The 21,956-nt window shown below is 42.6% G+C and overlaps 1 protein-coding gene across 2 annotated transcripts in view; it reads left to right on the plus strand.

The window, feature by feature from the left end:
* Positions 1–1,886: 1,886 nt before the first annotated feature.
* The window catches only part of SRGAP1 (SLIT-ROBO Rho GTPase activating protein 1), a 265,246-nt gene continuing 245,176 nt past the window's right edge, over positions 1,887–21,956 (plus strand). For both annotated transcript variants that reach the window (XM_001491676.6, XM_005611367.4), the window contains exon 1: positions 1,887–2,399. In XM_001491676.6, coding sequence (XP_001491726.2) covers positions 2,333–2,399 — 67 coding nt within the window. In that variant the 5' untranslated portion in view covers positions 1,887–2,332. The remainder of the gene's footprint in view (positions 2,400–21,956) is intronic.

The following is a 21,956-nucleotide window of genomic DNA, read 5'->3' on the forward strand; positions in this document are numbered from 1 at the left end:
AGCTTTACTATTAAACACAACGTGGACGATCAGTGGAAACATGCATATATATTTAAAATTTTTTAATATTTTTCTCCTCCCACCAGCGATCTGGTATTTTAGTGAAGGACATAACTGTATTTGCATCTGCCCCAGAGTACCACGCCACCTCTTCCCCTGGAATGCAGCCCTTTCCCACTCTGAGGTGGCAAACTGCTTACCGTCCATCCTTAAACACAGTTCAAACGGCACCTCTCTGGAAAGCCTTTCCCTCCAAACCTCTTACACCGTCCATGTTTCCTTGCTTAGGGCTCCCAAAGCCAGGAGTATTTCTCTCTCTTACAGCGATATTGTCCTGCCTGTAATGATTGATTTCTCCAACAATAGACCGTGAGATCCTTCAGCTCAGGGCCTGGTCTCTGATTCCTGCCCGAGCTCTCAGCTTGGTGCTTGGCCGGCAGTAAGAACCTGAAAGTTTCTCACTGAATACATGAATGAATGATCAAAGTCTGAAAGGCCCCACTCTCCTTAGATCTCGCAGGGAAGACATTTTTGTACTGGACACGCTCTTGGACGCATCACTTTGATAAATCAGGCCCATAATACTTGAGAAGGGATTTGAAAGGAGCCAAGAAAGATCCCAAGTGGTAAATGTGTCTGTCAAAAGGCCAGCGACTTCCTAAGTGTGACCTGTTCGCACACCAAGCCCGAACTACTTCTCAGATGTGGAGAATATTGTGTTCAAGATGGTATTTTGGGGAGTGAGCCCGGTGGCCTAGTGGTTAAGTTCACGCTCTATGCTTCAGGGGCCCGGTCTGCCAGTTCGGATCTTGGGCGTGGACCTACCCACCGCTCACAAGTCATGCTGTGGCAGAGTCCCACGTAGAGGAACTCGAAGGACCTACAACTAGAATATTCAACTATGTACTGGGGCTTGGCCCAGGGTTTGGCCCAGGGTGGTGGTGGTGGGGGGGGTGTTGATGGGCAACAGATGTGTTAGCTCAGGGCCAATCTTCCTCACCAAAAAGTATACCTCAAAAAAAAAAAAAAAAAAAAAGATGGTATTTCTCTCCCCTTAGATTGAAGTTTTGCCCTCCTTCGATTTTTAACAGCTAAGTCGTTGACAATTCAGTCTCCAGTTTTCCTACTGGGGTCCAACATCTTGGAGCCACATCTCTTTCTGTCATGGAGACAACCAATTCTGGATTTCTCCAAGGGATTCAGAAAGAGCCCCTCCAGAACTCCCATCCTGTGCCAAAGGCAGAGCCCCTGGTCGGGAGGGCGTCGTCCTGCCCCTCGGGCCGCGATCCGGCCGGCAGGGCGGGACCCCCGCGGAGGGAGGCGCGGGGGGCGTCGCCCTGGGCCGGGGGCTGGGCGCAGGGGCGGGGCCGCGGGGGGCCACAGGAGGGGGCCTAGCGGGCCGGGAGGGGGTAGGGAGGGCCGCGGCGACCACGCCGTCCCCTGCAGCGAGCCCCCCGCCCCGCCCCGCCCCGCCCCGCCGCCCGCAGTGCGCTCGCAGGGCGCCGGCAGCCGCGGGCCAGGGCGCGCCGGCAAGTTTGCGGCCGCGGGGGGCGGCTCCTCCGGGGCGCGTGCGACGGTGCCTGTCGCCGGCGGCCTGCGGGGGGCAGCAGCGGCTAGGGGGACGAGCAGACAGAGGGCGCCTGGGCGCACCGTGGCCGAGGAGGCGGAGGCCCCTGGCGGCGCCGGCTCTGGAGACCCAAACTCCGCCGGGCTGCGCCCAGGACGCGTTGGACCGGCGCCGCTGCCGCCCTCGCTCGCCTTCGCCCCGCGGTGCCTGTCGCCTGCCCGGGGGCCGCAGCAGCTCTGCCCGCGGAGGAGCGGCGGCCGCGGCGGCAGCATCCCCAGCCAGGGCGGGAGCGCGGAGCGCCGGAGGCGGCGGCCGGAGCAGGAAGGGAGGGTCGCGGCGCCCGCGCTCCACGCCCGCCCTGCCCGAGCGCCCGGTGCGGGTTTCGAACAATGGTGCGGGGCGCCCGTGCGCTCCCCGCGCCCGCCCGGCGGCCGTAGAGGACGTGGCCGGCTCCGGAGGGCTGGGCAGGGAGACGCCCCCGGCCCTCGCTCGCGGGACTTGCCTGCGCGCCGGGCCTCTCGGGCCCCGAGCCCCGGGCGCCCCCGCTCCCCGACGGCGGCCCGCTCCGGAGAGTATGGTGCCGGCGCCCGGGTTAATCTAGGGCTCGGCTCGCTCCTGTTCGCCTCCTCCCCCTCCTCGCCCTCCTGTCGGCGCTGCCTCCGGGCTCCCGGCGTGTGGGAGTACAACTCTGCCTCTCCGGGGAGACCGGTTTGTGACCCCCTAACAGAACTTGGCCATTGAGAGCAAACCCCGAACAGCTGGATAATGTCCACTCCGAGCAGATTCAAAAAGGACAAAGAGATCATAGCCGAGTATGAAAGTCAAGTCAAAGGTAAGGATGGGAGCGGCCGCCTCGCTCCTTTTGTGTGCCTTCTCGTCATTGTGTTCCGGGAGTTGCATTTCTAACTTGGTGTCTGCGTTGGGGGAACGTGGCGAGGGACAGTTGGAGCGCCGGGCTGAGCCACCCGGGGCTTCGGACACGCCAGTCCCAGCCCGAACCCTAGTGCCGTCAAGCCCACGGGGAGCTGGAAACCGGGTGGCTCTCCCCGGCTGCCAGCGCGCCCTCCAACAGGGAGAGACCTGGCTCTAACTTAACCACCTTCAGCTGGACAACTTAGAGGGGCGGCAGGCAGCAGCGGCCCTGCCCAGTTATCATCCTCCTCAGTATTATTTTAAAATGTTACCATTGTCACATTATTTTTTTTAAGGAGTTATTTTTCTGAAGTCTGGACACCAAGTGGTCCGGAGCTTCATTGAGTACAGGCAATTTTGGACATGTACACCGTTCACTATTAATTTATTAGGGCGCGTCCTCATTTTATAAGACGGCTCCCTAACAGCCTGGCGGTTAAACCGAGCAGGCACTAGTGGAATGCGACTCCTCCTTCATAATAGGCCAGAATTCAGTGCCATCTTTCACGCTCCCACGGCAATATTGCTTTATCATTTGCTGGAAGCCACTTGCATGTAAAATGAAGGTTTGAATATTTAAGTAGTAGTTTCAATCCATTTACATTGTCAACTAACGAACCTAATTAAGGTTGATTAAGCATTTTTACTGAATGTGCCTTGTGGTTTAAAAAAATATGTTTTCTCTCTGGTACAAGTATTTGGTGCTGTTGAAGTGTTTAATAAATAAATACATCTGTTGTTTTTTTTTCTCCTCTTTTGGGGTCTCTGACCGGTAGTTTTCCTTATTGAGACAATGGATGGAGTGTTGAGGTTGCTGCTGTTATTTGCAATATTTAATGCAAAGTTCCTAAAAATTGCTTCATAGACACCTGTGTTTGTAAAGATACAATGTTATGAAAGGGCCACGGAGGAGGGCATCCCTGTGCTTGCCTTGGGAAAGCAGGAGCAGCCCGGGTGTTCTTTTGTGTGGTTAAGTTGTGGAAATGCCTGGAGTCCTGTGAGAGGGCCTGGTGGGGGAACCCTCTGTCACCTGGGTGTGAATCTGGACCAGCTCATCATGGCCACCGACAAACGCCACGTACAAGTCCAGGGGCTGATATTTCCTTTAGGCTGACTCCTGTAATGGAGTTAAGGCAAACATTGTGCAGGAAACACAGATTTTTTAAATCTGCTTCTAATTAAAATAATATATTGTTATAAGAACTGGTTACATTGGCATGGGAGTTAATATTAGCAGAGAAGTAATTATTTCCTTAGAAACAGGTAAACTTTCTAATGAGTGTAACCTTTCTTAACGAGTCCAACACAGCCTAAAACCTTTCATTCTTAGGTGGAACTCTTGCTCAGCATCACCATTTCTCTGAGCCGGCTTTCCACATGGCTCTTTGTGGCAGGTCTTCGAGGAATGGCAGTCTGGCTTTCCTGCTGCCTGGAATACTGACTGGCAGAATGCATTTCCCAGTATTGGTTTAGTTACATTTCTGCTCTGAGGTCATTGTCCATGATCAAGTCCTTACATGAAAAACATGATTAATTTCTTTGAGTATGAATTCTCTAGTTATATGGTTACTTATATGCTTGAGAGTATAGGCCCTCTACACTGATTAAAAATCAGTAAAATGGGTTTGCTGGCCGGTAGTGTAGTGTTTGGGTTTGTGTGCTCTGCTGCAGTGGCCCGGGCTCTGTGGGTTTGGATCCCTGGCACAGACCTGCACACCACTCATCAAGCCATGCTGTGGCGGCGTCCCACATGCAAAATAGAGGAGGATTGGCAACAGATGTTAGCTCAGGGCCAATCTTCTTCACCAAACAAACAAACAAAAGTCAATAAAATGGGATGTGTTGGAATGTTTAGAATGTATCTGTCAAATCCAATCCCAGAAAACATTATGAACATGGTGAAGATTATTTTTGGAATAAATTCTGTCCCCTAGATCTGTCTGTTCTCTTCCACTCTCCTTGCTTACACACTGCTCCCAGGAGTCCTCAGGCTGCTTTATGAGTCTTTACTCCCCCTGCCCTGCCCTTCTCCTCAGGGCCTGTGTGTAGACTTTATCTGCTTACCCTGCAATACTTACACATCCTGTGTCTACCCCAGATCATGATTGCCCTATGCAAATATGGGAATAGGGTAATACAGTGGTGTCAGATCATACCTTTAATGGCACAAATTCACCTGTAAATCTAGGCAAAATCAAGAAGAGAGTGGGAGAGAGATGACAGTTAAATGGTGCCCAAGGCCAGCTGTCCTCTGCAGTGAGGGAAGGCTCCTTCGGAAGGGTGGCACGAGAGGCAGGATTGTGGTTTTCTCACTCTTTCATTTCCGGAGTCTCTCTTTAAGGGTGAGCATCTTACCCTGGCAGAGTCCTAGCCCACTGTTTAAAGATAGGTGGTTTTAGAACAACCAGCTCCTTTATTCTAGCCAGCTGTTTTATCTGATGACCAACAAAAGAACTGTGGCCTCTTCTGTTGCTGGAGGAAAACCTGGCTTTGTTGGACTCATTAAGAGAAGACACAGGTCTGCTCCCAATGAGTAAAGCCACATGTATTGGACTCTCTGGGGGGCTCAGGTGTATGAGTGACTTTGAGTCATTTTTTGTAGTTTTTTACCTTCCAACTTAGAACCTGATACTCTGGAGCATTGTCCTGTCTTATTCTTTCCTGTTTCCTAATACCAGTTGCATTTATTTCAGAATTTCTGAGAGGATGGTTTGATCTAAAGGAGTCACTCCAGATGTGGGATTTTGCCACTGTGGCTGCCTGCACATGTTTTGGGAACAGACTTCATGAAGCTGTTCCCAACTGTGAAAAGAACCATCATAGGTGATAATGTGTAATTTTATGAGTAAGATCATAAATGTGTCTAGTTAGATGCATCATGTTGGGCAAGTCACTTAGCTTCCCTCTGTGTTTTGGTTTTATCACTAAAAGATCCAGAGTTTGGATTCTTTCAGTCCTAGGGGTCTTTGAGTCTAATTGAAGATGTCATGTCAGTTCATATTAATCATTCAGTAAAATTTTCAAGCTTTTTGCATTTTCTCTTGGCTGCTGTGTTTTGGGGGGAATCATTTTTGCTTTTGTGTTTTTCATAATTCATAAGTGCTGTGTATCATTCGAGTTTTCAGGGAATTAAAATGCAACAGAGAATACAGAAAAATAGGAAGACCGTGTTCAGAAAAGTATAGCACAGAATTGCAAGAGGAGGGAGAATTGGAAATTATATAAGTAGTTGAAGAATAGATAGGTTTAAATCGGGGACAAGAAGACCCCAAGCAATAATTTAAAAGGAGTGTGTTAGCTAGGAAGAGAGATGGAGTATTTCATGCTTGTCGGTCAATTTCCCAAAGATTTAGAATCCAGACAAATTAATCTCTTGATTGTGTAAACCCTTAAAAAGCAAGCTTTCCTGGAAAAGTGTATGAAATGCAAACCAGTCGACGATGCTGTTCATTGGCATCTCTGGCGAAGAGCTTAGCCATGGGAAAGATCATAGCAAGTGGCTCACAGAAGGTTTGGGGATTATCTGTGGATTTTAGTGACCCATGTAGTTTTTGAATTCTGCAGCAAAAATATTGTGGAGCACGTATACAAAATATTGGTTCACATATGAGAACTAAAAGAATCAGAAGACATTTTGTGAGGTGGAACTTACGGATGAGGGGTTGTGTTTGTTTTTAATAATGCATGTTGTTAGTTGCTAAGAATTGACAGCTATTATTTGCAGTGTTTTCCTAGAGATAATCTCATACTCATCTACATGCCATGTGTACAGGAAGTGCCAAGAAAATCCGGTTCTTCGACCACTCTGCTGCCTCAACTACCAATAGTACATTTTGGTAGCAGATGGAACATGGGGAAGTGCCAATTCAATTTGATATGACCCCATGGCGTGCCGTAGGTTTCAACAGGGAGATTAAAGGTGCCGCTTCACTAATGTGGAAACTCTGTCTACATCTAATGTTCTTCCATCTAACCTGGAATAGAAAACAGCCACAATTTAAATTATGAATTGAAACTTTATAGCTTGGAGGGACTTTAAACACTTCTTGTCCAACCCATTCATTTACACGATGCAAGGAGGCATAATGATGGAGTTACACAGTGAACTATGACACACCTGGGACTAGAACCCAGGTCATGGGCTTGTCAGTATCGCGGTTGACTTTTAGATTCCTCACAAAGTAGAGGAGAGATAGAACACTTACCTCCTTAGACTTTGCATTCATAGAAGGCATCCTATTTGGACCTAAGAGAGAACGGCAATGCTGCTTTGTTAACAGGAGGAGTTAATTACCCTGATGAACTGTAACTGAGTTGTTGTTTTCACCCGGATCATTTCAAGAAATCACAATGTCCAGGCAGCCACTTCACATGGTGGCCTTAAGATCAAGAAAAAAAATATGAATATGTACAAGTATAACTTGCTTAAAATTTTGGGCAAACTAATTGGAGCTATTGCAATAAGACCTCTTATTTTGCCCAGAAACCCTGATGAGTTTCATGAACTTCAAAATATATTAAGGAATAGTTTTGGAGAAAGTTTTGAGTAAAGCGTGTCCTTCTACAATACAGTGAGTGTCGGAGTGTCCTACAGGATGGTAAGTCTCAGCACGAGCAATCTCAGTTGGTTTGCTTACGCCGTGCCGTGTTGACCAGTTTGTCCTCAACGCTGGACCCGGTTTGCGAGTCCACTTTGTGTGTTGACCAGATCCTTTTCTTAATTCATCCATGCTACCTATTTTCACTTCAGTTCAGAAAAGAATTAAGATTAAAAAAAGGGACTAAGCTGTATGTCTCATCACTCTTGTCTGTTGTTGTTTTAGTTGTTTGAAGGTAGAAGTTGGGATTAGAGACAGTTATTTGAAGATATTTTTAGTTCTCTGAAGGTATTTTTATTTGTTGGTCCTGAGTTAGTTTCTAGTTTATTGACAGGATATACATGCTCTCCTGTTGATGTCTCAGGAGGGGAGGAGATAGAACATAGTGTTTAAGAGCAGGAACTTTGGTGTTGGCCATCCAGCCCTGCCGCTAATTACATGTGTGACCTCTAAGTCAATTTCTTCATCTGTAAACTGGGGATAATGATAGTACTTACCTCCTTGTCTTTGTGAGGCTTCGGTGGGGTGACTCGTGGGAAGCATTTATCACAGGCTTGGCACATAATAAATAGTCAATAAAAATTAGTCCTTGTTATCTGTTTAATTTTGGTTTTCTTTACATTTCAAGTGCCTCATTACATTTTCACTTAGATAAGCTTTTTGGAATTCAAATACATAATTGTCAGTCTGCTACCTGAATAGATCCCAAAGTGGGCGAATCTTGAATCATCCTAATGAAGTGCTCCGTACTTTTAAGGGAACCAGTTTGATGGTGGAATTAAAAAGGGGAATATGAGGCAAACCGGAGAGGTTCCGCTCCTTATAAGGTGGCTTTTCCTTTGTGTCATTATATCTCATCCAAGGACAACTAACAGAGCCTAAAAGCACGTTTCCTGGGCCTGGGCTGCCATGTGTTGGCTTACGACTTTTGTTTTAAATTTTCTCTATCTTCGTTCAGTGATGCTGTATGGAAAATGAAAACTATAGTCCAGTCAATGGATTTTATTTTCCTGTGGTGAAAAGGATTCTTATGCCATCAGATCAAGTCACTGACTTAATTTCGTGGTCTTGAGACAAATATTTTCTTTTAAAGTCAATATAGAAATGAAAAATTCACTGATAACTGCGAATTTGCTTCTGCTTCATTAGAAAGCACTGTGAGTTTTTCTAGCTTTATTGAGATATAATTGACATATAACAGAAAAACATTCGATATTAAAAATTGTTGTCTGTCTGTCTCCCACACTTCTAGTACAGGGCTTCATTAAACATTTGTTGAATGAATAATCGTTTTGGATTATTACTCCTTTTAGGATAAATTAACATGGTGATCATTTAAAATCATGTAGGGTGTTCAGTCAGGTATCAACATGAAATTAAATTGAATTCAAATACTGGGTAACTTCTTTAGAAAGTCATGAAGCTGGAAACGATCTAAATGTCTAATAGTAGGCAATGATTGAATTCTGCTGGGGGATAGGTAACTGACTTGTGTGCGTGCAATGTTACGCAGTCATCAGCAGTGGTTTTTGAAGAACATTTTATGGTGTGGAGAAATATTTTGTAATAATTGGAAAAAAGAAAGTATAAAAGGATGGCATAATGATAATTAAAAATAACTGTAACAGCAGCTGACAGTTCTTGAGCGCTCACCGTGTGCCAGTCACTGTTGTGCCTGCTCTGCCCGGGGGACTGAGCCTTGCACGGACCTTCCAGGCTGCAATGCATGGCAGGAGGAACTGCCGGTTATTTTTCCTGCTTGGTATAGGTTGCACTTCCTGTATTTCTGGACTGTGGTATCCCCCTGCCCTTTGGTGAGTTTCCTGACTTAATGCGGGAATCTCACTTTGAGCTCCTCGCTCTTTCAGGATGGGGGTGGGGCAAGGTCAATCCAAGTAAAACTGAGTCTCTGGCTAGCTCCTCTGCTCATCAGATTGTCCACAGAACAGTTTCAGACTTCTTGTTTGCTTCCAACTCACTCACATACTTTGGCTTTTCCTTGCTTTGAGTTCAGCTAACAGGTGGGCGTGCCTGTGTGTGTGTGTTTATGTGTGTTTGGGAGAGCAACTTCTCTCTTTTTTTCTTTTTTTGGTGAAGTTCACATACAGATAGGTACAGAAAATGATTACTTACTATTTAAAAAATAAAAATAAAATGAATACTTGGGTTCCTAGACGCCCAAGTTAAGCAATATAACTTTCCCAGTGTCTTAGAAACTCCTGTTACCTCCTTTCCTGCAAACCTCCCTTCCTTCCGTTGCTCCTCAGACAATTCTGAATTTAGTGTCAATCATCCCATTTTCTTTAAAATTTTAGGACAGTTTTAGAGTTGTCTTTATAGTTTTGATGTATGTAATATTCATATATCAAGAATACAAAGCCATTTGAACACTTACTGGATTTTTTTATGATGTTGAGGAATTGATGTTAACATTAAAAACTGAAATAATAGTATTTTGGCATGTATAAAAAATCCTTATCTTTTACATATACGTGCTGGAAGGAAGGAAATAATAAAAATCAAAGCAGAAATAAATGAAATAGAGACTAAAAAACCAATAGAAAAAAATGAATGAAACCAAGAGCTGGTTCTTTGAAAAGGTAAACAAAGTTGAAAAACCATTAGCGAGACTCACCAAGAAAAAAAGAGAGAAGGCTCAAATAAATAAAATCAGAAATGAAAGAGAAGAAATTACAACAGACACCTCAGAAATACAAAAGATTATCAGAGAATACTGTGAAAAGCTGTACACCAACAAATTGGATAATCTAGAAGAAATGGATAAATTCTTAGAATCACACAACCTTCCAAAACTGGATCAAGAAGAAATAGAGAATTTGAATAGACCAATCACCAGTAAGGAGATCGAAACAGTAATCAAAAACCTCCCAAAAAATAAAAGTCCAGGACCAGATGGCTTCCCTGGTGAATTTTACCACACATTCAAAGAAGGCTTAATACCTTTCCTTCTCAAACTCTTCTGAGAAATTGAAGAGGAGGGGAGGCTTCCTAACTCATTCTGTGAAGCCAACATGATCCTAATACCAAAACCAGATAAGGACAACACAACAAAAGAAAATTACAGGCCAATATCACTGATGAACATCGATGCAAAAATCCTCAACAAAATACTAGCAAATTGAATACAACAATACATTAAAAAGATCATACATCATGATCAAGTGGGTTTCATTCCAGGGATGCAGGGATGGTTCAACATCCGCAAATCAATCAACGTGATACACCACATTAACAAAATAAAGAATAAAAATCATCTCAATAGATGCAGAGAAGGCATTTGACAAGATACAGCATCCATTTATGATAAAAAATCTAAATAAAATGGGTATAGAAGGAAAATACTTTAACATAATAAAGGCCATATATGACAAACCCTCAGCGAATATTCTCAATGGAGAAAAACTCAACTCAGAATGGACTAAAGAATTGAATGTAAGACTTCCATTTTTCACTCAATATTAGGATATTAAGATTAATCTACATGAATGTGTGTGGCTGTAGTTATTTTCATTGATGTATTTATTCCAGTGCATGAAAATACTACAAACTATTCATGACATTTGAGTTGTTTATAGTTTTTTGCTATCATGAATAATAATAATTTATAAAATGCTATAGATGTCTTCTGGTCTACATGATTTTCTTGAGGTGTACCTACTAGGTCGTAGGAAATGTGCATTGTCAGTGTTACTACGTAATGTCAAACTTTCTCAAAGTTCTTGGTATTTATACTCTTCCCACCAGTGAATGAGAGTTCCACATCCTGAAAAATACTTAATATGGACCAAATGTGTTAGTTAAGGTAAAGGCTAAACTATTATAATAAGGACAACTCTGAAAAACAGTGACTTAAAATAGAGATCTTTTTTAGTACCATTTGCTACATAGTCTCTTCTTTTAAAAAGTCGTCTACTCTTTTTTTTTTTTTTTTTTTTTTTTTTTTTTTATTAATGTTATGATAGATTACAACCTTGTGAGATTTCAGTTGTACATTTTTGTTAGTCATGTTGTGGGTACACCACTTCCCCCTCCGTACCCTCCCCCCACCCCCCCTTTTCCCTGGTAACCACCAATCAGATCTCCTTCTCAATATACTAATTTCCACCTATGAGTGGAGTCATATAGAGTTCGTCTTTCTCTGACTGACTTATTTCGCTTAACATAATACCCTCGAGGTCCATCCACATTGTTGTGAATGGGCCAATTTCGTCTTTTTTTATGGCTGAGTAGTATTCCATTGTGTATATATACCACATCTTCTTTATCCAATCATTAGTTTCTGGGCATGTAGGCTGGTTCCACGTCTTGGCTATTGTAAATAATGCTGCAATGAACATAGGGGTGCAACGGACTCTTGAGATATCTGATATCAGGTTCTTAGGATAGATACCCAGTAATGGGATGGCTGGGTCATAGGGTATTTCTATTTTTAACTTTTTGAGAAATCTCCATACTGTTTTCCATAGTGGCTGTACCAGTTTGCATTCCCACCAACAGTGTATGAGGGTTCCTCTTTCTCCACAACCTCTCCAACATTTGTCGTTCTTGGTTTTGGATGTTTTTGCCAATCTAACGGGGGTAAGGTGATATCTTAGTGTAGTTTTGATTTGCATTTCCCTGATGATTAGCGATGATGAACATCTTTTCATGTGTCTATTGGCCATATTCATATCTTCTTTTGAGAAATGTCTGTTCATGTCCTCTGCCCATTTTTTGATCGGGTTGTTTGTTTTTTTGTTGTTAAGTAGTGTGAGTTCTTTGTATATTATGGAGATTAACCCTTTGTCGGATAAGTGGCTTGTAAATATTTTTTCCCAATTAGTGAGCTGTTTTTTTGTTTCAATCCTGTTTTCCCTTGCCTTGAAGAAGCTCTTTAGTCTGATGAAGTCCCATTTGTTTATTCTTTCTATTGTTTCCCTCAACTGAGGAGTTACAGTGTCCGAAAAGATTCTTTTGAAACTGATGTCAAAGAGTGTACTGCCTATATTCTCTTCCAAAAGACTTATTGTCTCAGGCCTAATCTTTAGGTCTTTGATCCATTTTGAGTTTATTTTGGTGTGTGGTGAAAAAGAATGGTCAATTTTCAATCTTTTGCATGTGGCTGTCCAGTTTTCCCAGCACCATTTGTTGAAGAGACTTTCTTTTCTCCATTGTAGGCCCTCTGCTCCTTTGTCGAAGATTAGCTGTCCATAGATGTGTGGTTTTATCTCTGGGCTTTCAATTCTGTTCCATTGATCTGTGGACCTGTTTTTGTACCAGTACCATGCTGTTTTGATCACTGTAGCTTTGTAGTATGTTTTGAAATCGGGGATTGTGATTCCGCCGGCTTTGTTTTTCTTGCTCAGGATTGCTTTAGCAATTCGCGGTCTTTTGTTGCCCCATATGAATTTTAGGATTGTTTGTTCAATTTCTGTGAAGAATGTTCTTGGGATTCTGATTGGGATAGCATTGAATCTGTATATTGCTTTAGGTAGTATGGACATTTTAACTATGTTTATTCTTCCAATCCATGTGCAAGGGATGTCTTTCCATCTCTTTATGTCATCGCCTATTTCTTTCAAGAGAGTCTTGTAGTTTTCATTGTATAGATCCTTCACTTCCTTGGTTAAGTTTATCCCAAGGTATTTTATTCTTTTCGTTGCAATTGTGAATGGGATAGAGTGCTTGAGTTCTTTTTCTGTTAGTTTATTGTTAGTGTATAGAAATGCTACTGATTTATGCACGTTAATTTTATACCCTGCTACTTTGCTGTAGTTGTTGATTATTTCTAATAGTTTTTCTGTGGATTCTTTGGGGTTTTCTATGTATAAGATCATGTCGTCTGCAAACAACGAGAGTTTTACTTCTTCGTTACCTAATTGGATTCCTTTTATTTCTTTTTCCTGCCGAATTGCTCTGGCCAGCACCTCCAGAACTATGTTGAATAGGAGTGGTGAAAGTGGGCACCCTTGTCTTGTTCCTGTCCTCAGAGGGATGGCTTTCAGCTTTTGTCCATTGAGTATGATGTTGGCTGTGGGTCTATCATATATGGCCTTTATTATGTTGAGGTACTTTCCATCTATACCCATTTTACTGAGGGTTTTTATCATAAATGGGTGTTGGATCTTGTCGAATGCTTTCTCTGCATCTATTGAGATGATCATGTGGTTTTTGGTTTTCATTTTGTTAATATAGTGTATCACGTTGATTGACTTGCGGATGTTGAACCATCCCTGTGTCCCTGGTATAAATCCCACTTGATCATGGTGTATAATCTTTTTGATGTATTGCTGTAATCGGTTTGCCAAAATTTTGTTGAGGATTTTTGCATCTATGTTCATCAGTGATATCGGCCTGTAGTTCTCCTTCTTTGTGTTGTCCTTGTCATGTTTGGGGATCAGAGTGATGTTGGCTTCATAGAACGTGTTAGGGAGTTCTCCATCTTTCTCAATTTTCTGGAACAGTTTGAGGAGAATAGGTATTAAGTCTTCTTTGAATGTTTGGTAGAATTCTCCAGAGAAGCCGTCTGGTCCTGGACTCTTGTTTTTGGGGAGGTTTTTGATTACCGTTTCTATTTCCTTACTTGTGATTGGTCTATTCAGATTCTCCATTTCTTCCTGATTCAGTTTGGGGAGATTGTAGGAGTCTAGGAATTTGTCCATTTCTTCCAGGTTGTTCAATTTGTTGGCATATAGTTTTTCATAGTATTCTCTTATGATCTCTTGTATTTCATTGGTATCTGTTGTGATTTCTCCTCTGTCATTCCTGATTTTATTAATTTGCGATTTCTCTCTTCTTTTCTTGGTGAGTCTGGCTAGGGGTTTGTCAATTTTGTTAATTCTTTCGAAGAACCAACTCTTTGTTTCATTGATCCTTTCTATTGTCTTTTTTGTTTCAATATCGTTTATTTCTGCTCTTGTTTTTATTATTTCCCTCCTTCTACTGACTCTGGGCCTTGTTTGTTCTTCTTTTTCTAGTTCTGTTAGGTGTCGTTTGAGGTTGCTTACGTGAGCTTTTTCTTGTTTAGTGAGGTGAGCCTGTATTGCGATGAATTTCCCTCTTAGGACTGCTTTTGCTGCATCCCAAATGATTTGGTATGTCGTGTTCTCATTTTCATTTGTCTCCAGATAATATTTGATTTCTTCTTTAATTTCTTCAATGATCCATTGTTTGTTGAGAAGCGTGTTGTTTAGTCTCCACATTTTTGCACCTTTCTCTGCTTTTTTCTTGTAGTTGATTTCTAGTTTAATAGCGTTATGATCAGAAAAGATGCTTGATATTATTTCAACTCTCTTGTATTTATTGATGTTTGCTTTGGTTCCCAAAATATGGTCAATCCTTGAGAATGTTCCATGTGCACTTGAGAAGAATGTGTAACCTGCTGTTTTTGGATGAAGTGTTCTATATATATCTATTAAGTCCATCTGGTCTAATTTTTCATTTAATTCTATTATTTCCTTGTTGATTTTCTGTCTGGATGTTCTGTCTATTGGTGTTAATGGTGTGTTGAGGTCCCCTACTATTATTGTATTGTTGTTGATGTCTTCTTTTAGTTCTATTAAGAGTTGCTTTACAAATTTTGGTGCTCCTGTGTTGGGTGCGTATATATTTATAAGTGTTATGTCTTCTTGGTGGAGAGTCCCTTTTATCATTATATACTGTCCCTCTTTGTCTTTCTTTATCTGTTTTGCTTTGAAATCTACCTTGTCTGATATTAGTATAGCGACACCTGCTTTCTTTTGTTCATTATTAGCTTGGAGTATTGTTCTCCATCCCTTCACTCTGAGTCTGTGTTTGTCTTTGGGGCTGAGGTGTGTTTCCTGGAGGCAGCATATTGTTGGATCTTGTTCTTTGATCCATCCTGCCACTCTGTGTCTTTTGATTGGGGAGTTCAATCCGTTTACATTTAGAGTGATTATTGAGACGTGGGGGCCTACCACTACCATTTTGTGTCTTGTTTTCCGGTTTTCTTCAGTTTCCTTTGTTTCTCGTCCCATGGTTTAATCTGTTCTGATGTAGAGCTGCTACTCTCTGTTGTTGTCCTTCTACTTATCTCCTCTGCTCTTGGTTTTGTAGCCCCTTTCCTTTTTTGGATTTTTCAGGAATGAGGGTTTTCCTGAGGATTTCCTGAAGAGGAGGTTTTGTGGCAATGAACTCCCTTAATTTTTGTTTATCTGGGAAAGTTTTTATTTCTCCATCGTATTTGAAGGATATTTTCGCTGGGTAGAGAATTCTCGGCTGTAGGTTTTTGTCCTTCAGATTTTTGAATATATCATTCCACTCTCTTCTAGCCTGTAAAGTTTCTGCTGAGAAATCTGCTGATAGCCTGATGGGGGTTCCTTTGTAGGTTAGTTTCTTTTGCCTGGCTGTCCTTAATATTTTCTCCTTGTCGTTGACTTTTGCTAGCTTCACTACTATATGCCGTGGAGTTGGTCTTCTTGCATTGATAAAGTTTGGAGATCTATTGGCTTCTGTCACCTGAAGATCCATCTCCCTCACCAGATTTGGGAAGTTCTCAGCCATTATTTCTTTGAATAGGTTTTCTGCCCCTTTCTCCTTCTCTTCTCCCTCTGGTATACCTATAATCCTTACGTTGCATCTCCTAATTGTGTCTGATAATTCTCGGAGAGTTTCTTCATTTCTTTTAAGTCTTGCTTCTCTCTCCTCCTCTGCCTGCAACAATTCTATATTGCCATCTTCCAAATTGCTAATTCTTTCCTCCATATTATCGGCCCTACTGTTCAGAGCATCTAGATTTTTCTTAATCTCCTCTATTGTGTTCTTCATTTCCAGTATTTCTGTTTGGTTCTTCTTTATCGTATCAAACTCTTTTGTGACATAGCTCCTGAACTCGTTGAGTTGTCGGTCAGAATTCTCTCTTAACTCAGTGAGTATTTTAATGATGGCTGTTTTGAAGTCATCATCATTTAGGTTATATATCTCATTTTCTTTGGGATTGATTTCTGTGTATTTGTTACTTTCTTTCTGTTCTGGAGATTTAATGTATTTTTTCATATTGCTTGATGATGTTGATTTGTGCCTCCGCATGGAGATAGAGTTTAGTTGCTCCTTTCACTTGTTTCAGCTGCTGCGGTGGGGGGAGCAGCTGTTTATACTTCACCAACCAGGAACCCTGTCCGTAGTTGCTAACTGGGCCTGGGCCCCTCTTCGTAGCCACAGTGGCCCTTTGGATTCCCTCCTCTGCCGTGGGGGCCGTCACGGGGGGCTTCAGGCTGCAGGTGCCTACTGTTGTTGCCCACCTAGATGCGCTCTCTCCTTGGGGTCTGCAACGGTGTTATGGGCTTTTCCAGCGGCCAGGGGTGGGATCACTTTTATTTGTCGCTCGGTTGCTGTCGGCACCCACCAAATCTCACTTGTCCTCTATGGGTCGCAGGAGAGCTATTGGCATCTTCTACAGTCTGTGGTTAGTACACCTAGCTATGCTGCTTTTGCCCTGGGGTCTTCCAGCCTTGTGGCTGGCGGCTGGGTGCCTTCTACTGATGCTGTGCAGAGGCTTTCCCTAAGGCTTCTGTGAGCCTGTAGGGTTTCCCCCTAGGCTACTAAGCTGGGTCTCTGGAACTCTCTCCAGCCCCAGTCCTCTCCGAGATCTCCGGCAATCCCTAGCCTCACCGGGTGGGCAACGGCAGCTGGGGGTCGCCCCGCCCTCTGGGCCTCTCTCCGGGCCTCTGCCGGGAGCTCTGAATGCTCAGCGTGGCCCCTCTGCTACCGGCAGACAGAGAGTTTTGTCTGCTGCCTGGCGGAGCTCCGGCGCCTCCCCTCCGGGTCGCCGGACCCGCCTTTGAAAGTTCCCCCGCCCCGGTCCTCTCCGAGATCTCCGGCAATCCCTAGTCCCACGGGGCGGGCAACGGCAGCTGGGGGACGCCCCGCCCTCTGGGCTTCTGTCCGAGCCTCTGCCGGGAGTCCTGAATGCTGGGCGTGGCCCCTCTGCTAATGGCAGACAGAGAGTTTTGTCTGCTGCCCGGGCGGAGCTCCGGCGCTTCTCCACCGGGTCGCCGGACCCGCCTTTGAAAGTTCCCCCGCCCCGGTCCTCTCCGAGATCTCCGGCAATCCCTAGTCCCACGGGGCGGGCAACGGCAGCTGGGGGTCGCCCCGCCCTCTGGGCTTCTCTCCGGGCCTCTGCCGGGAGCCCTGAGTGCTCAGCGTGGCCCCTCTGCTACCAGCAGACAGAGAGTTTTGTCTGCTGCCTGGGGGAGCTCCGGCACTTCCCCTCCGGGTCGCCGATCCGGCCCTTGAAAGTTCCCCCGCCCCGGTCCTCTCCGAGATCTCCGGCAATCCCTAGTCCCCCGGGGCGGGCGTCTCTCTGGGACCCTCCGGGCGCCCCGAGCACCAGGCCGGGTCTCCCCGCCAATGGCGGGGAGAGACTCTCCCCGCGGGCTCAGGTGTGCAACTCCAAAGTTTCCCTCTGCGTTTAGGAGTAATTGCGGGGGGTTTAAGTAGGGTTCTGGTCACCTGTTTCCACCGTCGCTCCTCTGTTGTGTTCTCGCTCCTGCCCTAGATGTGTGTGGATCCTCTGGGGGCGTCCGTTGGAAGAAAGCCGCTTGCGGGTACTAGGCTGCCCGTCGGGGTCGGAGAGTTTTCACCTATTTCCACATCCTCCCGGAGGAAAGTCCGTCCGCCTTCCGATGTATAGTCGCGTGGGTGTCTCAGACGTCCTGAGATGCTGTCTGGATATCCTTTGTCAAGCGATAAGTGTCCAAATAATTGTAGACTCGAAGGGCGAGAGACAAAGAGGACTACTCACGGCGCCATCTTGGAATTCCCCCCAAAGTCGTCTACTCTTTTTGTCTCGATCAAAGTTTCGTATATACATGAGTCTCTCTCTGGACACTCTCTTGTGTTTCATTGGTTAATTTATAGATTCTTGCACCAGCATCACACTATCTTAATTACTATAGCTTTATAATAGGTCATCATATCAGGTAGCCCGAATCTTCCTTCCTTATTCTCATCCAGAATTATCTTGGTGATCTTGGTCTTTTCTCTTCTAAATACATTTTAGGATCAGTTTGTCTCTCGTGGGGAACTCATTGGCATTTTTATTGAAAGTGCATGAAATTATACATCAGCCAGAAGAGAATTGTCACCTATATGATATTAGTTCTTCCTACCCATGAATATGAATATTTCTCCATTTATTTAGTTGTTTTTAAATATCTTACTGCAAAGTTTTATATTGTCTGTGTTTTTGTTAGATTTACTTCATGATCTCTTACAATTTTTGTTACTCATGTTCATGAGCTCTCTTTTAAAATTGTTTTCTGATTGCTTCTGGTGTGTAGAAATGCAGTTTGCTTTGGCATATTTGTTTTATATCCAACTACTTTGCTAGTCTTTTATTTCTAATAATTTATTCAGACTTTTTGCAAAAAAAAAAATCTTGTTTGCAAATAAGGCAAACTTTATTTCTTCCTTTCCAAATCTTATGGCTTTAATTTAGTTTTCTGGTATTTTTGCCCTAGGCAGAATTTTGAGTACAAAGTTGATAAAAGTGGTGACGTTGGCATTCTCTTCTTGTTCTGGATTTAAAGAGAATGCTTTCAAGCCCTTCTTCCCTTGAAAGAGGATGCTTGTTTTTGGTTTATTATAAATGCTCTTTATCAGGTTAAGTAAAATCTCTTCTATTCCTTGTTTACTTGAGGTTTTAATCATTAATAGGTGGTTAATTGTTCCCTTTTTTCTTTTTGCATCTATTGATATTATTTTTTCTTCTTTAAGCTGTTAATGTGATGAGTAGTATGTATAGCTTTCCTAAATTAAACCATCTTGGCATTCCAGAATTAAACTATCTTCATCATTGTGCACGTGTGTGTGTGTGTACTTGGATTCAGTTTGCCAATATCTAGTTTAGGTTTTTTAATCTCCAGATTCTTCGGTGAAACAGGCCTAGGGTTTTCCTTTCTGATAAGTCCTTGTCTGGGTTCATATCTAAGTTATACTACCCTCAGAGAATGCGTTGGAGAATATTGCTTCTCTTTCTATTTTGTGAAAGAGTTTGAAATTTTGGAATAGTCCTTTCCTTGAAAGTTCAGTAGAACTGTTTATTGGGGTCTAGTTATTCTCTTAGTGTGAAGAACTTTTTAACTGCTAACCAGCAGTTAATCATTTTCTTTAGTAGTTCTAGGGTTATTTACCCTTTCTATTTCTTCTAGAGTCAGTTTTAGGAAGATATATTTTTCTAGAAATTTGTCCATTTTGTATCAGTTTCCAAATATACATAATGTTGATAATATACTCTTATTTTTAAAATATAAGCTGATCTGTATTGAATTTTAAATGCTATTTTAAAATATTTATTTTTGCCTTATCTCTATTGCTGAAGCTTAAAAGGGGTTTGTCTATTTTTTTAGTTTTTCTTTTCTATTTTATTGATTTCTGCTCTTATCTTTACTATCATCTTTCTTATTTTCTTTGGGTTTACTCTATTCTTTATCTATTTTGTTAATTTGGATACATAGCTTATTCATTTACATCCTTCATTGCTACTGTGAGCACTTAAGGCAGTGAATTTCTTTTCTAATACAAATGTTATTTCTAATATAAGTGTCATTCCTAAAGGCATCTGTTCTTCTTTCCTAATGAATATTTATGATAATTTTCCTTAAAGTACCACCATTGCTGCATCTCACAAGTTTGATATATATAACATTGATTAGAATTAAGTTCTAAGTACTTTTAACTTTTCATAATGGTTTCTTCTTTGACCCATGAGGTCCCACATGCCACAACTAGAAGGACCCACAACAAAAATATGTAACTATGTACTGGGGGGATTTAGGGAGAAAAATAGAAAAAAAGAGATTGGCAACAGTTGTTAGCACAGGTGCCAATCTTTTTTAAAAAAATAAATAACTGTATGAAAGTTGCTAAGAGAGTAGATCTTAAAAGTTTTCATCACAGGAAAAAAAGACATTAGCTGTGTGGTGATGGATATTGACTCACTGTGATGATCATTTTGCTATAGTCACAAATATCGAATTATTATATTGTACACCTGAAACTAGTATAATGGGGTTTTATTTGTGTTTTTTTTGAGGAAGATTAGCCCTGAGCTAGCTGCTGCCAATCCTCCTCTTTTTGCTGAGGAAGACTGGCCCTGAGCTAACATCCATGCCCATCTTCCTCTACTTTATACGTGGGACGCCTACCACAGCATGGCTTGCCAAGCGGTGCCATGTCCACACCCAGGATCCGAACCGGTGAACCCTGGGCCACTGAGAATCTGATTGTGCGAACTTAACTGCTGTGTGACCAGACTGGCCCCTGATATAATGTTAAATGTCAATTATATCTCAACAAAAAACCCATGCAATAGATTGATGGGCTCAAAAAGAAAAAAACACACTGAATATTAGACTTCTATTTCTTACAATATAGTAAATTTAGATAGATACTCCTGCATGACCTTTCCAGTTGAAACTAAAATGCTGTGTAAAATATCTTTAAAATATGACTTTAATCTCATCACCAGCTTTCACAAAAGCAAACAATTTAAAAAGCCCCAAGACAAGATAAAGTCAGTATAAAATAGATCAAATGATAATATGTCCTCTGGAGAGATTAAAAGCAGAGGAAGGGGATGGGAAGGGCCAGGAGAGGTTGAGGGTTATCCTCTTAAATAGCGTGGCCAAGGAAAACAGTGTCAAGAAAAATATTTCAAAAGATCAGTATAATCAGACCATGTATTCTATGATGACAAGTTAATTAGAAATCAGTAACAAAAAGATAACTAACTCTGTATATCTGGAAAATTTAGAACATTTTTAGACAGATCATGAGTCACAGAAAAAGATCATAATGGAAATTAGAAAATACACAGAACTGAAAGATAACAAAAACACTACCTACAAAAATTTGTACAATGCAGGTAAAACAGTATTTAGAGGAAATTTTATTACTTTAGAAAAGAGGAAAAGTAAGAACTTGGAAAATAAGTATGAGCTTAAAAAAGAATGAGCAAAATAATGCTCACCAAAAAATAAAAGGAAGGAAATAATAAGGAGGAAAAAAACTAATGAAAGAGAAAATAAATATACAATACAGTGAATCAAGGAAACCACTCGGTCACGGGGCCGGCCCCCATACAGTTATTTTTAATTTATCCAATACAGAGTTCTGTTTCAGCAAGAGAACCCTACACTATATATAGTTTAAGTTACTATGGGAAGGAAAAATCTGTTTTTTCCTAGAGAGAATTACAGGATTCTGTCCTTGCCATCTAGAATGATGTTTATCATCCAAGATCCACACACTGACGAAGATGCGCATGCAGGAGAGCAAATAATGTCACACAAATACTTTTAAGTTCTTCATACATAGGTTTGTGTCTGCACATGGAAAAATGCAGGGTATATGGATTTTAGGGATGAAAATGTGCAGTGAGCATCAGTGAAAGGCTCTGATTGGGCCAGAGCCCGGGAACACCCACGCTTTCTGAATAATCTGAGATGCTGCTGGGAAAGCTGGGGTCTTGCTAATCCCCCAGAGTCTGGTCTTTCACTCTTGCAGTTTGCAGGTGACAACTTTCCTTCTCTTGTGAAGCTGCTTCTATCATTTTATCCCTTGGAGTTCTACTCCAAAGCTGGCTTCAGGAACCTATAGTAATTCAGGGCCCCATGGAGAGGTGGCACCCTCCAGCCTTCTTGGCATCACAGCAGAATAGCTGACTTGGCATGACAAGAGCATTTGTGAAGGTTCCAGCCGCTCTCAAAGTGCCTGATGTCCCAGTTTCTGGGCTGTCATTTCTAACTCCCTTCTCAGTTGGTCTGTGGAAGACCTCTGGACTTTTGCCCTTCACTTTTATAGTTCTGAAGGTGCGGCTTACAAAAACAGCCCCTCTCTCTGACCTCCAGCAATTAAGA

Source organism: Equus caballus, chromosome 6 (genome assembly GCF_041296265.1).
Source record: "Equus caballus isolate H_3958 breed thoroughbred chromosome 6, TB-T2T, whole genome shotgun sequence".
Taxonomy (NCBI): domain Eukaryota; kingdom Metazoa; phylum Chordata; class Mammalia; order Perissodactyla; family Equidae; genus Equus; species Equus caballus.